Source organism: Gavialis gangeticus, unplaced genomic scaffold (genome assembly GCF_001723915.1).
Source record: "Gavialis gangeticus isolate Ggan-Ray unplaced genomic scaffold, GavGan_comp1, whole genome shotgun sequence".
Classification (NCBI taxonomy): domain Eukaryota; kingdom Metazoa; phylum Chordata; order Crocodylia; family Gavialidae; genus Gavialis; species Gavialis gangeticus.
In genome coordinates this window covers 11,529,233-11,544,396 of record NW_017729030.1, presented here as the reverse complement: position 1 = coordinate 11,544,396, position 15,164 = coordinate 11,529,233, and the positions used below count along the sequence as shown (strand labels likewise).

General features: G+C 41.8%; 1 protein-coding gene across 1 annotated transcript in view; it reads right to left on the bottom strand.

Moving 5' to 3' along the window:
- Positions 1-878: 878 nt before the first annotated feature.
- Positions 879-15,164, bottom strand: part of HADH (hydroxyacyl-CoA dehydrogenase) — a 33,600-nt gene continuing 19,314 nt past the window's right edge. The window contains exons 4-8 of the mRNA XM_019521820.1: positions 14,853-14,979; positions 11,556-11,645; positions 8,728-8,800; positions 3,532-3,648; positions 879-1,394 (exon numbers count right to left, since the gene is read on the bottom strand). Coding sequence (XP_019377365.1) covers positions 1,276-1,394; positions 3,532-3,648; positions 8,728-8,800; positions 11,556-11,645; positions 14,853-14,979 — 526 coding nt within the window. The 3' untranslated portion in view covers positions 879-1,275. The remainder of the gene's footprint in view (positions 1,395-3,531; positions 3,649-8,727; positions 8,801-11,555; positions 11,646-14,852; positions 14,980-15,164) is intronic.

Sequence of the window (15,164 nt, the reverse complement as noted above, 5' to 3'; positions counted from 1 at the left end):
AACCTCAGTTTTCTTATCTGAGGAGAGGAAGCAGAGAGGCTTAGTTCTTGTGTGGAAAGAATTAAAATGTAGCTGTAAGCATTTACCCTATAGACTGGACACGTACAAAACAAAAGGGATGCTAATGAACTTAGTGCTCCGGCCCTCAGCCTACCTGTTTCACAACAGTCTGAAGAAAGGTGGGCTTTGCAGCATATTCAAAATATTAACAAATCCAAACTCTGATAAGCCCAGGGGAAACAAAGCTGCAAGCCAAGGACCCATTACAGCAAATACCTTGCCTCAAGCATGAGTTGCTCTGCAGAGGAAAACTGTAGTACTGTGGCACAAGAAGAGTGACTAAAAATGACCACATTTCTCTTCCAAAATGCCAGCAAATAAAACTAGGTTATGGAAGTCCAGCAAGATCTTCATAAATGTCCTACTCTAGCTAGTTAAAACAAGTCCATGCGCTTTCCAAATTCTTCAGGGCAGGAACACGCTCAGTTACATGTTTGTACAGCATTTTGTACAATGATGCCCTTGATCTAGGATTGGAACCCTAGGCACTACTGCAATACAAATCATTAATATTACTTTAAACACAGCTTTATTCCAAATAAGCTACAAACAAAAAACAAACAAAAAAAAACAAAACAAAAAACAAAAACCCAAACCACCCAAGGGTAAAAACCATTTCAAAATTATTGCTTAGAAACAGGAAAGTCATAAAAATAAATCTGCTCACAGTGCAAGTGTACCTTACTAAGAACGGCACTATCATTTAGAAGTGTCAGAACAGAACGAGCCATTGCATTTCACCCTATTCATCTTCTAAACTGCAAAAATACTGCCACTCTGTGGACTAAAACCAAGTATATCAACTGAAAGCCAGTGCATTCCATACAGAATTAATAACAACTTTATTTTCATGAAAATGTGTTTTTTTTACCCCGTTAATATAACAAACTGTTCAAATACATGAATTCCACTGTCATTTTGTCTGCAAAAGAAGTAAAACATCTTGCTTCTGAAAGATCAACATCTACATGAAGGCACTATATGTGTAAAGCTTTCCAAATTACAGGAAAAATTAATAGAGACTAATTCAGCTCTCAGTACAGAAACTGTTAACTAGAACAATCACTCAATTCAGAGACAGATTATTATCTAAGTGCACAGAACAACCCATGCCGTCCTAGGAAAGGCTTGATCAAACAGCATCCACACACAAGATGGGAACTGCAAGTGGCACATGCTTATATGGACGGCGTGACACTTCCCATCCATTGGAGTTCATTTGTATTTGTAAAATCCTTCTCCAGTCTTCTTACCCAGCTTCTTCTCCTCTACCAGTTTGTTCAGCAGTGGGCTGGGAGCAAAAAGAGGATTGTCTGGCTCTGACATATACCACCCTAGTGGGAGAGAGGATGGATGAAGATTAGGGGTGTTTCTTATTATTTGCAAAATATGGTTTGACAGAATGTCAGGGGTACAACGTACTCCTTCCATGGAGCAGAGATCAACTAGGGCCAACCCCAGCAATTAGTTACACAGGGCGTGTTTACATGGCAGCCGATGGTGAAGTAGCGGCGTGTTATGTTGCCATACGGTGTGCTACAGCAACATAGCAATCATGTGTCTACATGTGCTCGCCAGCTATGTCGTCATAGTGGCACACTCCCCGGGTATAGTGTGCTGCTACATCACCATAGCGGCAAAATCTACATGTGCACAGTGCAATAACTACCCATATTGCGCTGCGCTTTAGTACTTCCAAAAAGAAATACTATAGCACAACATCGTAGCAATGTCGCTGTATGGCACAGTGTAAACACGCCCACAGTGTATTATACACAACACCGAAGGTGTTTACCCAGTGCTCCCTAAACAGTTGAAACACCAAGGAGTCTTCATAACACAAAGTAGTTAATACACGGGGATGAGAAAGGCAAGAGTGAAAGCAACAGTCGCAATTAGAGCACTTAACCTTGAACCAAAGTTTCGACTAGAGGCAAGGCAATTCACTGGAGTCTACTTTCTGAAAGGAAGTTTAATCTGAGGCAGACCCTTTCAAAACATCAAATGAACATGTCCAAGCCATTTAAATTCTTGTCCTCAGACAATTTATCATTATTTATTTCTCCTTCCATTAATGCAGCCCCCTATTTCTGATGAGAAAAGACAAGTCCAGGACTAACTCAGTATTCAAATATATATCAACAAAAGAGAAAGGAAAGGCTCCTCTGTCCTAGAAATCTGCCATGTACTTGAGAGCAGGTGTCATGAAAGATATTCCTTATCTAAGCCCCTGCTACCCAAAAGCTGAAGACAAGGTATATAACCTTCCAGATCCCACAGAGATCACCTTGACAAAGAGTCTAATTTGAGACGGACCGCAAAGGTCACCTCTGTTTCCCTTATATGGTACCAGGATGTGTGTAAACTAAGGATTTTGACCCCTTTTAAGGTTTCATTATTTTTCCCCTCCCCAATCTTTTCACCTCCCTACTAGGATGGTGCTCACCTTCAAATGAAGAGGACACACTCAGTTTCACAGTAAATGTGCAAGTTCCCTTGTATGACTGCCTCCAGTTAATACAAACCTGCATTCAGAACACGTAGGTCCCTGCCACGCTGCAATTCCTGTCACATCTCTCTTTGAACCTCATACCCGCTTTATACTTTTCATTTACTTCAAGAACTGCCACCACCATTTTCTGGTCACTTTAGCCCTCAAGAGCTACTGACTTTCTTTTATGTAGAGTGCAATCCATTTCCCTAATTGGTACCTGACACGAGTTGCAGTTACTGTATCCATTCTAAGGAGGTGGGTTTCTCTCTTCCAAATAACACATACAAACCATTTGGCAAGGCTTCTCTGACTGCTTGGGCCAGAAGATTTCTTATTTCACTTCATATGTACGTATACCATTCTCCAAGGAAATTTTAGTAAAGCACAAGAAAACCAGAAGTTTGGGAGGAGTTTAATAGTAAGAGACACTATTTCTCCTTGTGTTCTTGATGGAGGAAAGGAACCAGTTTAACAGATCATCTTCTTTTCCTGTTTCTGTCAACTCAAGAACACATTGTGGCCTGATCGCCACTAGAAATTCAGTACCTTTATGCCAGCAATGATCTATAATTGTGCAGCTACTGCCATGGTAGAAGTGACACTAATTACTAGGGCTCAGGTAACTGTACTAAGTCATGAAAATCTACTCAAAGCCTGAGCCTTGGCAACATTAGCAACTTGATAGCAATGCTGCTGCACCACTGGTGGCCACTGCTACAGGAAACCAATACACCAAAAGGGAGCCTAAAAGCAGCCACTTGGCAAACTCCTTCCCTGTATCTTACATACCTGACTTTGAAAACACTGAGGTGTGTTGTTCCTGAAGCTGACTGATCAACCAGGACTTTCAGGGTTTTTTTTCCTTAATCCTTAAATGACAAAGTCACTTAAGCTCATCTTAAAATAACTTGAGTCAGACTCGGGTGCCCACATCCACTTACAATTTAGGTATGAAAGAAGAAAAACATATGCAGTACCATCTATAATGTATTTACTGGTATCCAACCCAACATAGTCCAGCAGTTCAAATGGACCCATGGGATAGCCAGCCCCAAGTTTCATAGCAGTATCGATATCTTCCTTTGATGCATCGCCTAGAAAAAAGATTGACAGTTTGATGAACAGAGAAGATTCTGCATCTACTTGCCATCACTTATAAATAATTAACACAGTGCTATTTCATGCTGTGCAGCTCTTCACAGAAGTCTTTGCACGTACTACATCCACGAAAACAGGGGTTCATAATGGATTTGCTGTATGCTCACTTCAATACTGTACTTGTGCGGTTATCAGCAGAAATAAGCTTGTAAATACTGAATGGTATAGAAAATAGCACTGACTATCATCCTAACCATTCTCAAGGACAGATTGAGGCCAAATTCATGGACCCACACATTAGACCTATGAGAAAATTCCAGGAGCCAATTAAAATTCACAGATCCATGGGAGGTCACATGCTAAAATATGGAGACTCAGTAAGCAGAGCAGGCTCAGACAGGTGACTATAAAATAAAGAGTACAAAGCTAAGCCTTTCCCACAGCAGTCTGTGGGTCCATTTCTCATTTTTACTGACTTTCTCTGTTGCATTACCTGTTTCAATAGAGGCTACTGTGCTGCAGATGGAGGGAGGGCTGTGATACAAAAGATTACATCCGCCAGAGTAAGCTGGCAAGACAAGAGGCAGTGGCAGTCATGGCAAAAAAAGCAGAGGGTCGAACATAGGTAACTTAATCTATTCAAGATTACAGGTAAGGAAAAAGGACAATTCAGCCTCTCAGCCAGGAGAATTTTAAAGTTAAGACCAGGGAGAATTATTGCAGTCTGAAGGGGAGTTCGAAAGAGGATGGAGCTAGCCTGTTGTCAGTGGTGGCAGATAACAGAACAAGGAGCAACGGTCTCAAGTTGCAGCAAGGGAAGTTTAGGTTAGATATTAGGAACAATTTTCCACTAGGAGGGTAGTAAAACACTGGAACAGGTTACCCAAAGAGAGTGTGGAATCTCCATCCTTGGAGGTTTTTTAAGGCCTGGCTAGACAAAGCTTGGCTGGGATGATCTAGTTGGGGATGGTCCTGCTTTGAGCAGGGGGTTGAACTAGATTAACAGAAGTTCAGGGCTGGAAGGGACCTCATGAAATCATTGGGTCCAGCCCTCCTGAGATGACCACCTGAGGTCCCTTCCAGCTCTATGATTGTAATGAGAAGAGAAGGGGTGTCTGACAGCAAACTTCTTTTCCCAGTTGCATGAGGTAAGTGGAACACACAGTTAAAGTTCATTTATTAATATAGGATACAAAGAGACATTGTGGGCCAGTGAATTCAGTCCCCTGCTATCACAGAAAAGCATGTCAGATAATCCTTTTAATAAATTGCTCAGTCTTGCAAACAAGTTACAAATAACTGAGCAAAATCTGTTCAGAGAAGGTTTTATAAAAGCAAGCAAGCATGCAAACAAAAAAAATCCAAAAGAAAACCCCAAGCTTGTTCTGCTATTATTGTATGCATTTGGGGCTTTTTTAAAAGAAAGTATGTTAATTAAAATGCCAAGGTTGCGAGACATGAGGCATTTGATATATAGCTTTATAGTGTGAATCCAAGAAAAATACCTCATGTGGTGTCAAAAGAGGAAAGCAGAACAGAACTCATGGTGCTCAGTTCAGGTCCCAGAGGACTGGAAAAGGGCCAATGTGGTCCCTATTTTCAAGAAGGGGAGGAAGGAGTTTCTGGGTAATTATAGACCAATTAGTCTCACCTCTATCCTTGGGAAAACCTTTGAAAAAGTTATCAAGGATCACATTTGTGAGAGCCCAGCAGGAAAAATAATGCTGAAGGGCAAGCATCACAGGTTCATAGCAGGTAGATCCTGCCTGATTAACCTCGTTTCTTTTTATGACCGGGTCACAAAATGCTTAGATGCAGAAGCTGAAGCAGATATCATCTACTTAGATTTTATGAAGGCCTTCGATATGATATCTCATCCTATTCTCAAACAAACTGAGCAGCTGTGATATAGATGATTACACGGTCAGGTGGGTGGCAAATTGGTTAAGGGTTGCACCAAGTGTGGTGGTGGACAGGTTAGTATCAACCTGGAAAGATGTGGGCAGTGGGGTCCCCCAAGGCTTGGTCCTTGGACCTGTGCTATTCAAGGTCTTCATCAGCGATTTAGATAAGGGCGTGTAGAGCACTCTGTCCAAATTCACAGACGACACAAAATGATGGGGTAAAGTTAACACACTAGTGGAAGGGATTGAATCCAGGCAAACCTGGACAGGTTGGAAAAGTGGGCAGAAAAGAATAGGATGCAGTTCAACAAAGACAAGTGCAAAGTGATACATCTAGGGAGAAGGAATCACCAACACACCTATAGGCTAGGGGATGACCTCAACAGCACAGCTGCAGAAAGGGATCTGAGTCACAGTTGACTCCAAGATGAATATGTGATTAAGTAATCAGTAAAGCTAACCACACTCTGTCATGCATTAGCAGGTGCATCATGAACAGGTCCAGGGAAGTGATACTTCCCCTCTATGGAGCATTGGTCAGGCCACAGTTGGAGTACTGCATCCAGTTCTGGGCACCACACTTCAAGAGGGATGTGGATAACTGTGAGAGGGTCCACAGGAAGACCACTCATATGGTTAGGGGCCTGCAGGTAAGGCCTTATGAGGAGAGATTGAGGGACCTGGATCTCTTCAGCCTCTGCAAGAAAAGGCTGAGACGGGATCTTGTGGCCATTTACAAATGAATCGGGGTGGGGGGCAGCAAGAAATAGGAAACACTCTGGAATAACCAGGAGCAACAGCCACAAACTGACAGAGAGCAGATTTAGGTTAGACATCAGAAAGAACTTCTTTATGGTAAGGGTTGCCAGAATCTGGAATGGGCTTCCAAGGGAGGTGGTGCTCTTCCCTACCTTGGGGGTCTTTTAAGAGGAGACTGGACAAGCACCTGGCTTGGGTTATATGACCCCAGTGCTCTCTTTGCTGCCCAGGGCAGGGGGTCGGACTTGATGATCTATTGAGGTCCCTTCCAACCCTAACAACTATGAAACTATGAGAATAAGTGGGCCAACAACAATAATAATGTCCATTGGGATAGCCAACAAGGACTCTGCCTGAATTCAATGGGAACAAAACATAAAGGTCCTGATCTTGTGAAATGCAATGTGCCCTATACTCCCACTGAGGCTGATGGGAATTTGGAGTGCTCTGCAGCCTGTAGGTTTTGTTCTTACTCATTCATTCCAACTGTACAATGCTCTGTAATAATCAAGTTGAAAAGTTTGGGATTAGTGTCTGACTTCTGAAATAGGGTAAGACTAACCTGTAGGTTTCACAAAGAGAAAGTGAAATTTTGGCAGCTGCTTAATTTCAACCCAAATTCCATTCTCTCGACTGAACATAAAAGGAAATGGCTGAAGCTGATGAAATTACTTCTACATAGATTAGCATGCTCATTTCCTTTGTTCTCTTAGTCATTTTACTACTTGACCACATACAACAATGTAAGGTTCATAACTGCAGGAGTACTCCCTGTCCTATGAATGAACTAAATAAATTAGTACTATGATTAGAAGGGTAACAGTGGGCGGGTCTACACAAGACACTAACTGTGCAGTAGCCTAATACTATGGCACAGTAGCATGCAGGGAAAAAAACATGCTAAAACGCTACTGTGCCATAGCATTAGGCTACCGACAGACTTCTACATGAGCCAGCCTAATTTACCGGAGTTCTTGGTTTTTCAGTACAAAGACTGCCACCTAAAATGTTCATAATAAAGCACCTATTTAAATAATTGTTTACATTGTCTCATTAGTGGAATTAATCCTATGCAAAACTAGAAATGGGTCAGGGTCTTTAAATCAATGAGTACTCTAAATGATTTAGGAATACAAGGATTGACCCTTTTCATGCTTAATATAGTCAGGAACACACCCTAGATTCTCCACTAAGCTGAGGATCACCACAAAGGTTATGATATGATTAAATATTTAATATGCGGCTACAGAAAATCTGAATCAAATGATGGCATGATGTCAACCAACTTCTTAAACTGACTTTTAAAACAACTAAAATCCATTAATAAATGTTAGCGAGCCTAGGCAATTTGTAATCTTCAATTAAAAAAAGGCCAAACAGAAGAGAGCTGAAATCAAAATACTGCTGCTTTAACAAAGCAGAGCAGATTTTAATATACCTTGTGTGTCATTTTTTCTCTTTAAATCTAAAATATCTGTCTCCTGAAGTGTATGTGTGTGTATATATATATATATCATTTAAGAATGGCATCTCCTTAACACACAAGAACACCCACATACTGTATTCCAAATTGTGATATTTTAGCAGAAGAAAAAGTCCCCCCTCACCCAATCCTCTGCCTTTCAAGTCACTTTAATTTGCTCTATTCTCCCTTTGAGATGTAATTAGGTACATTTGTTGATGGATAAACAAGTAGTGTTGATTTAAATGCTTCCTGCAGATCAAACCATCACTTCCATAAACTATAAAAGGGGATTTTTAATATTTAAAGCATATTTGCTGCAATCCTGATAATGGAGTGCTTTCATCTGTGAGGAAATGGTGCTTTCAAAAACAAAACATTTGAAACGATATTTTTAATAACATGAAGCTATGAACAGAATGCCAGAAATAAGAACAATTACCCTCACTAACTTGCAATTTATCCATACACATTGCTAGCTTTTTTCTCTTAAAAAAGAAAGAAGAAAAATCAATTTATGTTTTTAAAGTTAACTGGGTCTGACTCTGGAAATAAATTTTTCCTCTTACCCCCCGAATCCAGTTACAAAACGACCAGCCCTACCACAGAAGTTCCCAAAGCACCAAGGCTAGGGGATGGGGTAGAAAAGCAGCTGGAAGGGTTTCTAGCCCAATAACCTCTCCCCATCACTTCTACACCTTCAGCACATCCTGAACTCCAAAAGTGCTACAAGCAATTAGAATTGATAACTTGGCATCAAAGATCACTTAGCCTTTAGAAATGAGGATAGGAAGTCCTTTCAGCTGCATTTATTGGCTAATACTTGACATGATCCCAAGCCCCTTTTTATCACTACACCAATACTTAAGAAAGCAAAGGCCTGTAAGAATCCCAGCACGTCTAGCAGAGTAACATTTCAACTAGATGAAGTAAATGCCACTGACAAATACCTCTCTCATAAAGCCGGACTGCTTCCATCAGGTATGGCACAAGGAGACGGTTTACAATAAATCCAGGAGTATCCTGTAAGAAAAATAGAGATCTAAGAAAGACAGGCAAGGATTTTTGTGAGTAATATCCTTTGTTGGAGCAACTACATAGTTGGGAGAGATTCACATAGGTTTTTGGGCACAAGGTGCCCTTATTCAGGTCTGAGAAGGAAGCTGACGCAGCTTGAGCTGAATAATAGATAGAAAAATGGCCTGCATAAAAGTCCATATGTAAATAAAAACAGTCTGCTTAGAAAAGCAGAGCTGTAAAATAGGAGGAGAGACAGAAAAATTCTAAATAAGTCATCTGTACCAGCAAAATTGTACTGCAAATTTAACAGAATAGAGATGCAAGTTTCACTTTGTTCTGGACGGCCCTTTTTCTCCCTGTGTGATTTACTCCACTGTTTTTGTGAAATGTGGAGCAGCGAGCAGGCATGACTGACGAACATAAAGCTGCCTCACCCCAGCCCTTCAGTCATCTTAAACAATGCAATTTTGCTTCTTAGAAAATATCTACCATTTAGAAAAATTCTGCCAATACTAATTTGGGGGTTTTTAGGAAGAGAAATTCTTCCTATTATATTTCTTACTAGAGACGTGCCTGCTCTTGCTATTTATTCAAATTTCTAGGACAGCATAATCACTTCAACAGTGAACACCAATGCCACAAGCATATGATGGCAATCTGGGATGAGGAAGGCACCAGAAGCTAGTTAACTCCTATGCAATAATGATCTTGCTTTAATGTAAGCTTCTATAATAATCAAAAATGCAGACACAAGATCAGGAATACTGATAAGAAAGAGAACATAGAAAAAATATGGAGTACTACAAATCCTAGGCTTAAATATGCTGCCACCATTCTCACAAAGTTATATTTAATACCACACCTATCTAATCTGATAGTACTCTGCAGAACTCAAAGCGTTTTCCAAAGAGTAGTGAACACAGTAGAACCTGGATTTTTGATGTCTAGGTGGCTTGCAACCTGCTTAGTTTGTGGTGGGTTGCTGAATTAAGAATAAACTACTCAGATGCCTGCTACAGCTTTTCCTTCAAAGGGTGCTGCTTCGCCAATCAGCTGGAGCACAGCCACAGTCTGCACAATTAATCGGAGAAGTGGTGCCCTTTGAAATAAGAGCCACAGCAAACAACTGGTACATTTGCACAGCCCCATGCAGCTGTTTGCTGCAGCTATATATATCTCTGGCTAGACTGACAACTATACTGTATTGTACTACAATCTGATTTTGTGGCTGAGGAAAATTAAATCATAGAGGGGTGAAGCAACTGGCCTAAGGTCATACTTCCAGAGGTCTTTGTCCATGGAACACAAAGTGTTTTATAAACAATGTAGATAGAGAAGGCATATTCAGCAAGGATTATCCACACTTGAGAGTGGAAAACTGAAACAGATTTTAAAACATGCCACGACTGCAAAGCGATTCTGCGGTACAGATGGAAATAGCATATGAAGTCCTGAAAGCCTGACTACCATTAACTACAAGACAATGATTACCCCCAACCTCCTGGCCCCCAGAAGTGCTCTATAGCAGCAGTTCCCAAACTGTGGGTCACAACCCCAAACAGGGTCACAACATCAGCAGATGGGCTCACAATAAATATGCCCTCTATTTCTGCACCCACAGTGGGGTACAGCTGGGCCAGACCAACTCCAGGCAGGAGCCGCCACTGCAGCCCAGCGGGTGGGACCCACTGTGGAAGGGAGTGCTGCACCACCATGGCCACCAAGGTGAGGCACGGGAGCAGCTGCAGCAGCGCAGAGTTGTGCCCACGCTGTGGTGGGTGAGCAGGGGTAACCTCAGCTTGGCAACCATGGTTGCACAGCGTAGTGCTCCCTCCCTCCTTTGCCAGGTCCTGGCCACTGGGTTGTAGAGTCCCTGGGTGGGGGGATGGCAGCAGGGCAGGGAGCCCCAAGCCTGCAGCAGGCGGTACTGCATCTCCACCCCCTTCCCAGGCTCTGCTCCGGCTGTGCTGCCCGCAGGGGAGGGGATTGGGCAGGGTTGGGGGGTGGGCACTGGGCTCTGCACTCTGCTCTGACTGCAACAGCCACTCTCTCCCGCCAACAGCTTTGGGTGCTGCTGGGTTGGGGCAGGGGGGGCACTGGCAGGGCCAGGGGGCTGTGGGTGGGGAGTGAGGGGCACATGGGGTTGTGCGGTGCTGTGGGTTGGGAATGAGGGGCTATGCTGAGGAAAGGGGGTCATAAATGGGGTCACACTGAGGAACACTTTGGGAAGCACTGTCCTAGAGGCAAGGGACAAAATCTGTGGCAAGAAGCAATGACGACTAATACTGGTCTTACTCCTGTAGAAGAGAACCAAACTGCAACACAGCACACAGCCTGGTTGTGCCTCAAGGTTTAGAAGAAAGGAAGCCTGGATTCCATACGAAGGGCTTTCTGCTCCTTTGGAGAGACTAGTACTGGAGTGGATTGTGGCAGCAAATGATAATCTCTGACCTGCACTTAGTTTGCCATTTTCCAAAAGACAGCCAAAGCCATTCCATTCAAAGGAGAATATGACAGATTTGGAGCCTCTCTATCTTCCACTGATTTCTTTTTTAATAAAGCAAAATGTTCCCTTCAATAGGACTGTTTCATGGGAAAGCACAATCTGGGCCAGAAGCAGAGCAGGAAATTCTCCCTGTGTTCATATGCTGTAAGTTTATGTGAAAACACACGACCTGAATAATGAAGAGTTTTCATAGTGAGCACACTTGAACTCTTCTGATCATTGCACACCACTCCTCCTGCTGGATCTACTTGCCTTGCAAGATACCGCAGTCTTTCCCAGTGCTTTGGTGAAATCCACAAGTGACTCAAAAGTCTTTTGGCTGGTCATTGGTGTCTTGACAATCTAACAAAAGAACCAACATATTCAGCTAGAACGTCAGATTCTGTCACCTCCTGCTGTACCAGTGATTAGACTGACAATTCAGGATGTTCTCTGGAAATCTCACTAATTGCTATGTTGCCAAGAACAGTCACACTAAACTAATTAGTGATACATGGAATAAACACGAAATCCTAATTTAAAGCACACTCCACATCTTGAAATCAAAATGTTCTGGTGAGAGTTAGTCGCTCACCTGGCTTAAAGCATACAGCCCATCCCTTTACAATTCTATTGCAAAGTAAAAACCCTCAGAAATCACAGCCCATGCTATCTTGGGAAACATGCTGACAACATTTGAGAACCACATTTATACATAGCTCTGGATAGAAAGGGTGTAACCCGGTTTCTGTAGCGAGTGTAAACAGGAGGACAGACCCAGATACTGTATTATATCAACACTTGCATTGTAAAAAGCATCCTAATTTAGTAATTTCCATTTTCCAAAACTTTATGACCTCTTTAGAAGCATGAGAGTAAAAAAGGCCCCAAATTATTTTCTTTGGCAGTTTGGTCTTCTCCATATGGAAAACATGGATTTTTCTGAAGACTTCAATGCACCTTGAATTCAGTATGGTATTTGTTTGCTTAAAACTTAGTGTCCCAGCACCAAAAATAATAACTAACATAACTCTGCAAACAAAACCTGTGGATTAGCTTGAGCTCCCAATGCCATAACTTGAGAATTTCTACAGAAGCTGTGAAGACTAAATTACATCATCATGACATGCCATGGCAGTGGAACCCTGTCTCTTAAACAGAGACGACTAACGGTGAGGCCAACAAAAAGATACAGTAAGAACCAAGCACATGAAAAATCGTTTCTAAGCAGTAAAATGGCAAAACGTCTGTTTTGAAGTTAGATCTAAAGTGTCTGGGACTTTCAGATGAAATTGTAGCCATTTCAGGGCAGGTCAAATTTGTTTTTACCTCTCATGACTTTGAAGTCTAAAGCTTGAAGTATTTCACATTGTCAAAGGCTATATTCCCCAACCTTTGGCTCTTCTCTTACGAGGAAGAGAGCATTGGAGACTTAGGCAGATAAGAGATTCAGCAGAAAGTTTTTGCACAGACTACACAGAAACTAGTCCCTCTGAGCAGTCTTAAAGGGGATTTGTAACAGATTTTACTCAGCATCACAAGTCTCTTCAGAGTGTAGTTGTAACCCCTGACTTGGTACAGCATGTCCAGAATTCCAACCGCTTATCCCTAAAGGCTTATTAGTGAGAAGGGGTCAAAATGCACGTCATACTGCAGAATATAAAAAGAGGCCTAAGTAATTTTAGTTTAGTGCTAACACCTACTGCAGTGGCACAAATATGTGCTCTCCAGATACAGTGTCATTTATCCAGAAATTCTGTTCTCAGTTCCCTCCTTTTCTTTCCCAAATAATCTTCAGTTCTAAAATGGCAGATCCGGCAATTCAAGTAGATTTCTGTGTTAGAACTGCAATAGGCTTGTCTCAGGCTTTTGTTCATCTGAGGTAGGGACACTAAATGAAGTTGACCATATGCAGTCATTTAAGGAAAAAGAAATCTTTAAAAATGACAAGATCATCATCTCTGTCTGGACAATAAAGAATCCAAGACACTTTTGAATAAAGCAAGGCTTCCTTACAGGGTCTTTGATCAAAATATGCACACCTTTCGACTACCATATTTACTTAAATACAAAATGACCTCCCTCCCCCCAATTAGATTCTATATATGGATAATGTATATATTTGTTATAATTTTCCAGGTACAGAATCTAATTATTGGATGTTTGCCCTGAATTTTTTCCCTTCCCACTGCTACAGCAGGGAAAATAAATCTGGGGGGGTCACATAGCTCTTTGATCTCTGCTTCCCCTCAACTTTTCCCCTGACAGACCCTTCCCTGTCCCCTTACTGTCAGTCCCTGCTCTCCCTCAACAGGTGGAAGTAAGGAGCAAATTTGAAAACAATAAACTTGAAATTAAACATGGCTGTAGCAATTTGAAAATGGCACCCACTATTTGATGGCCCTGGGAGCATGGGAGAAATGGGGGGGCACAAGCCAGGCCAAAAAGTGTGTCCTCCGACCTCATATCCAGCTCCTTGGGTATGTAAGTGGTAGAGCACACTGCTGGGAGCGTAAGGGCTGCCAGAGAGCAGGGAGTGGTTATGGGTGGGTGCCACTTGCCTGTGGGATATGAGGTTGCCCAGTAGGAAGAGAAGCAATTGCGTACCTCCTGTCACAAGGGCTGGCCACAACGACACTGTGGTGAAGAATCACTGGTATAGAGAAACTCTGTTTGTATATTTGAAGAATGTTGTTTTTGGAAAATTCAGATGGACAGATCATTTCAGAAGGGAATTCCTGGCTTATCCCTATTCCTACTGTGTATGCATCACAGGTAAAAAAAAATTACTTATCACTTGGTTGTTATTTGTTGTTGGAAAGGGAGAAAGACGACAATCAGTTTCATTACAATGCAACAATCATTTTTCACATGCTCTTGTACACTCTCCTACAAGATTCTACTCTGAACAGCAATGCAAATTCACGTTGTATCAAACCAGGCATATATACATGTCCTTACATGAAGGTCAATTACATTATTTTAAAGCCATATTTCACACATTATGAAATTGAGAAAAAAACCTAAACTTGGCATCAGAACTATTTCAAAATCTACAGACAATTCACCTGGATCATTGCAAAAGCATAGCCTGTAAAGAATCCTAAGAATTGGGTTAGGACATTCTGAAGCTCTCCAAAAGGGGAGTTGATGCTTTAGGGGACTGACAAGATTACGAAGCCCTTCACCTCTATAATGTTAATTTCCATCCAAACCAGGCTTGTGGTTAACAACATTTCTCTTCCAGTTGTCTGCATTTATTTCTCCTGCTTCAGCAAGCATGGGTAGTCTCTGTACAGTTCTTATCAGATAGCCTCCCATGTGGCTAAAACCATCATCATAGTCAAAATGTGTACCTGCAGTTTCAGCATAGAGACCAATCAACCTTAGAATCTTAATAGTTAGAGATCAAGGAAAATTTCCTAACTAGTCCTAATTTCCTAACTAACTAGTCCATCATCTGCCTCACCTTCTTATCCTTAGAGATAATGTATCCTGGCCAAAAGGGCTGCATGCTGGGATACATTCTGTAACACTATAATTTTTTTTAGAGTACTGTAAGACACTTACCTCTACAAGCTTCATTACAGGCACTGGATTAAAGAAATGGAGGCCACTAAAGCGGTCCTGCCTGGTAGTAGAGTTGGCCAACTGTGTGATTTGTAAGGATGAAGTATTGCTTGCAAATATGGTATGTCTGTGGGGAAAAAAGCATGGATTGTGTGAATGACAGCTATATTTCTGAGAGCAAAGAGGCCTGTACTCTATACACACTTACTATGGGCAATCTTTTTTTTTGAGTTAGTCTTAGAAGTAAACCCACATTGGGCCTTTTGTTGATTTTCTCCACAATGTATTTCAAAATTCACACCCCTTCCCCCC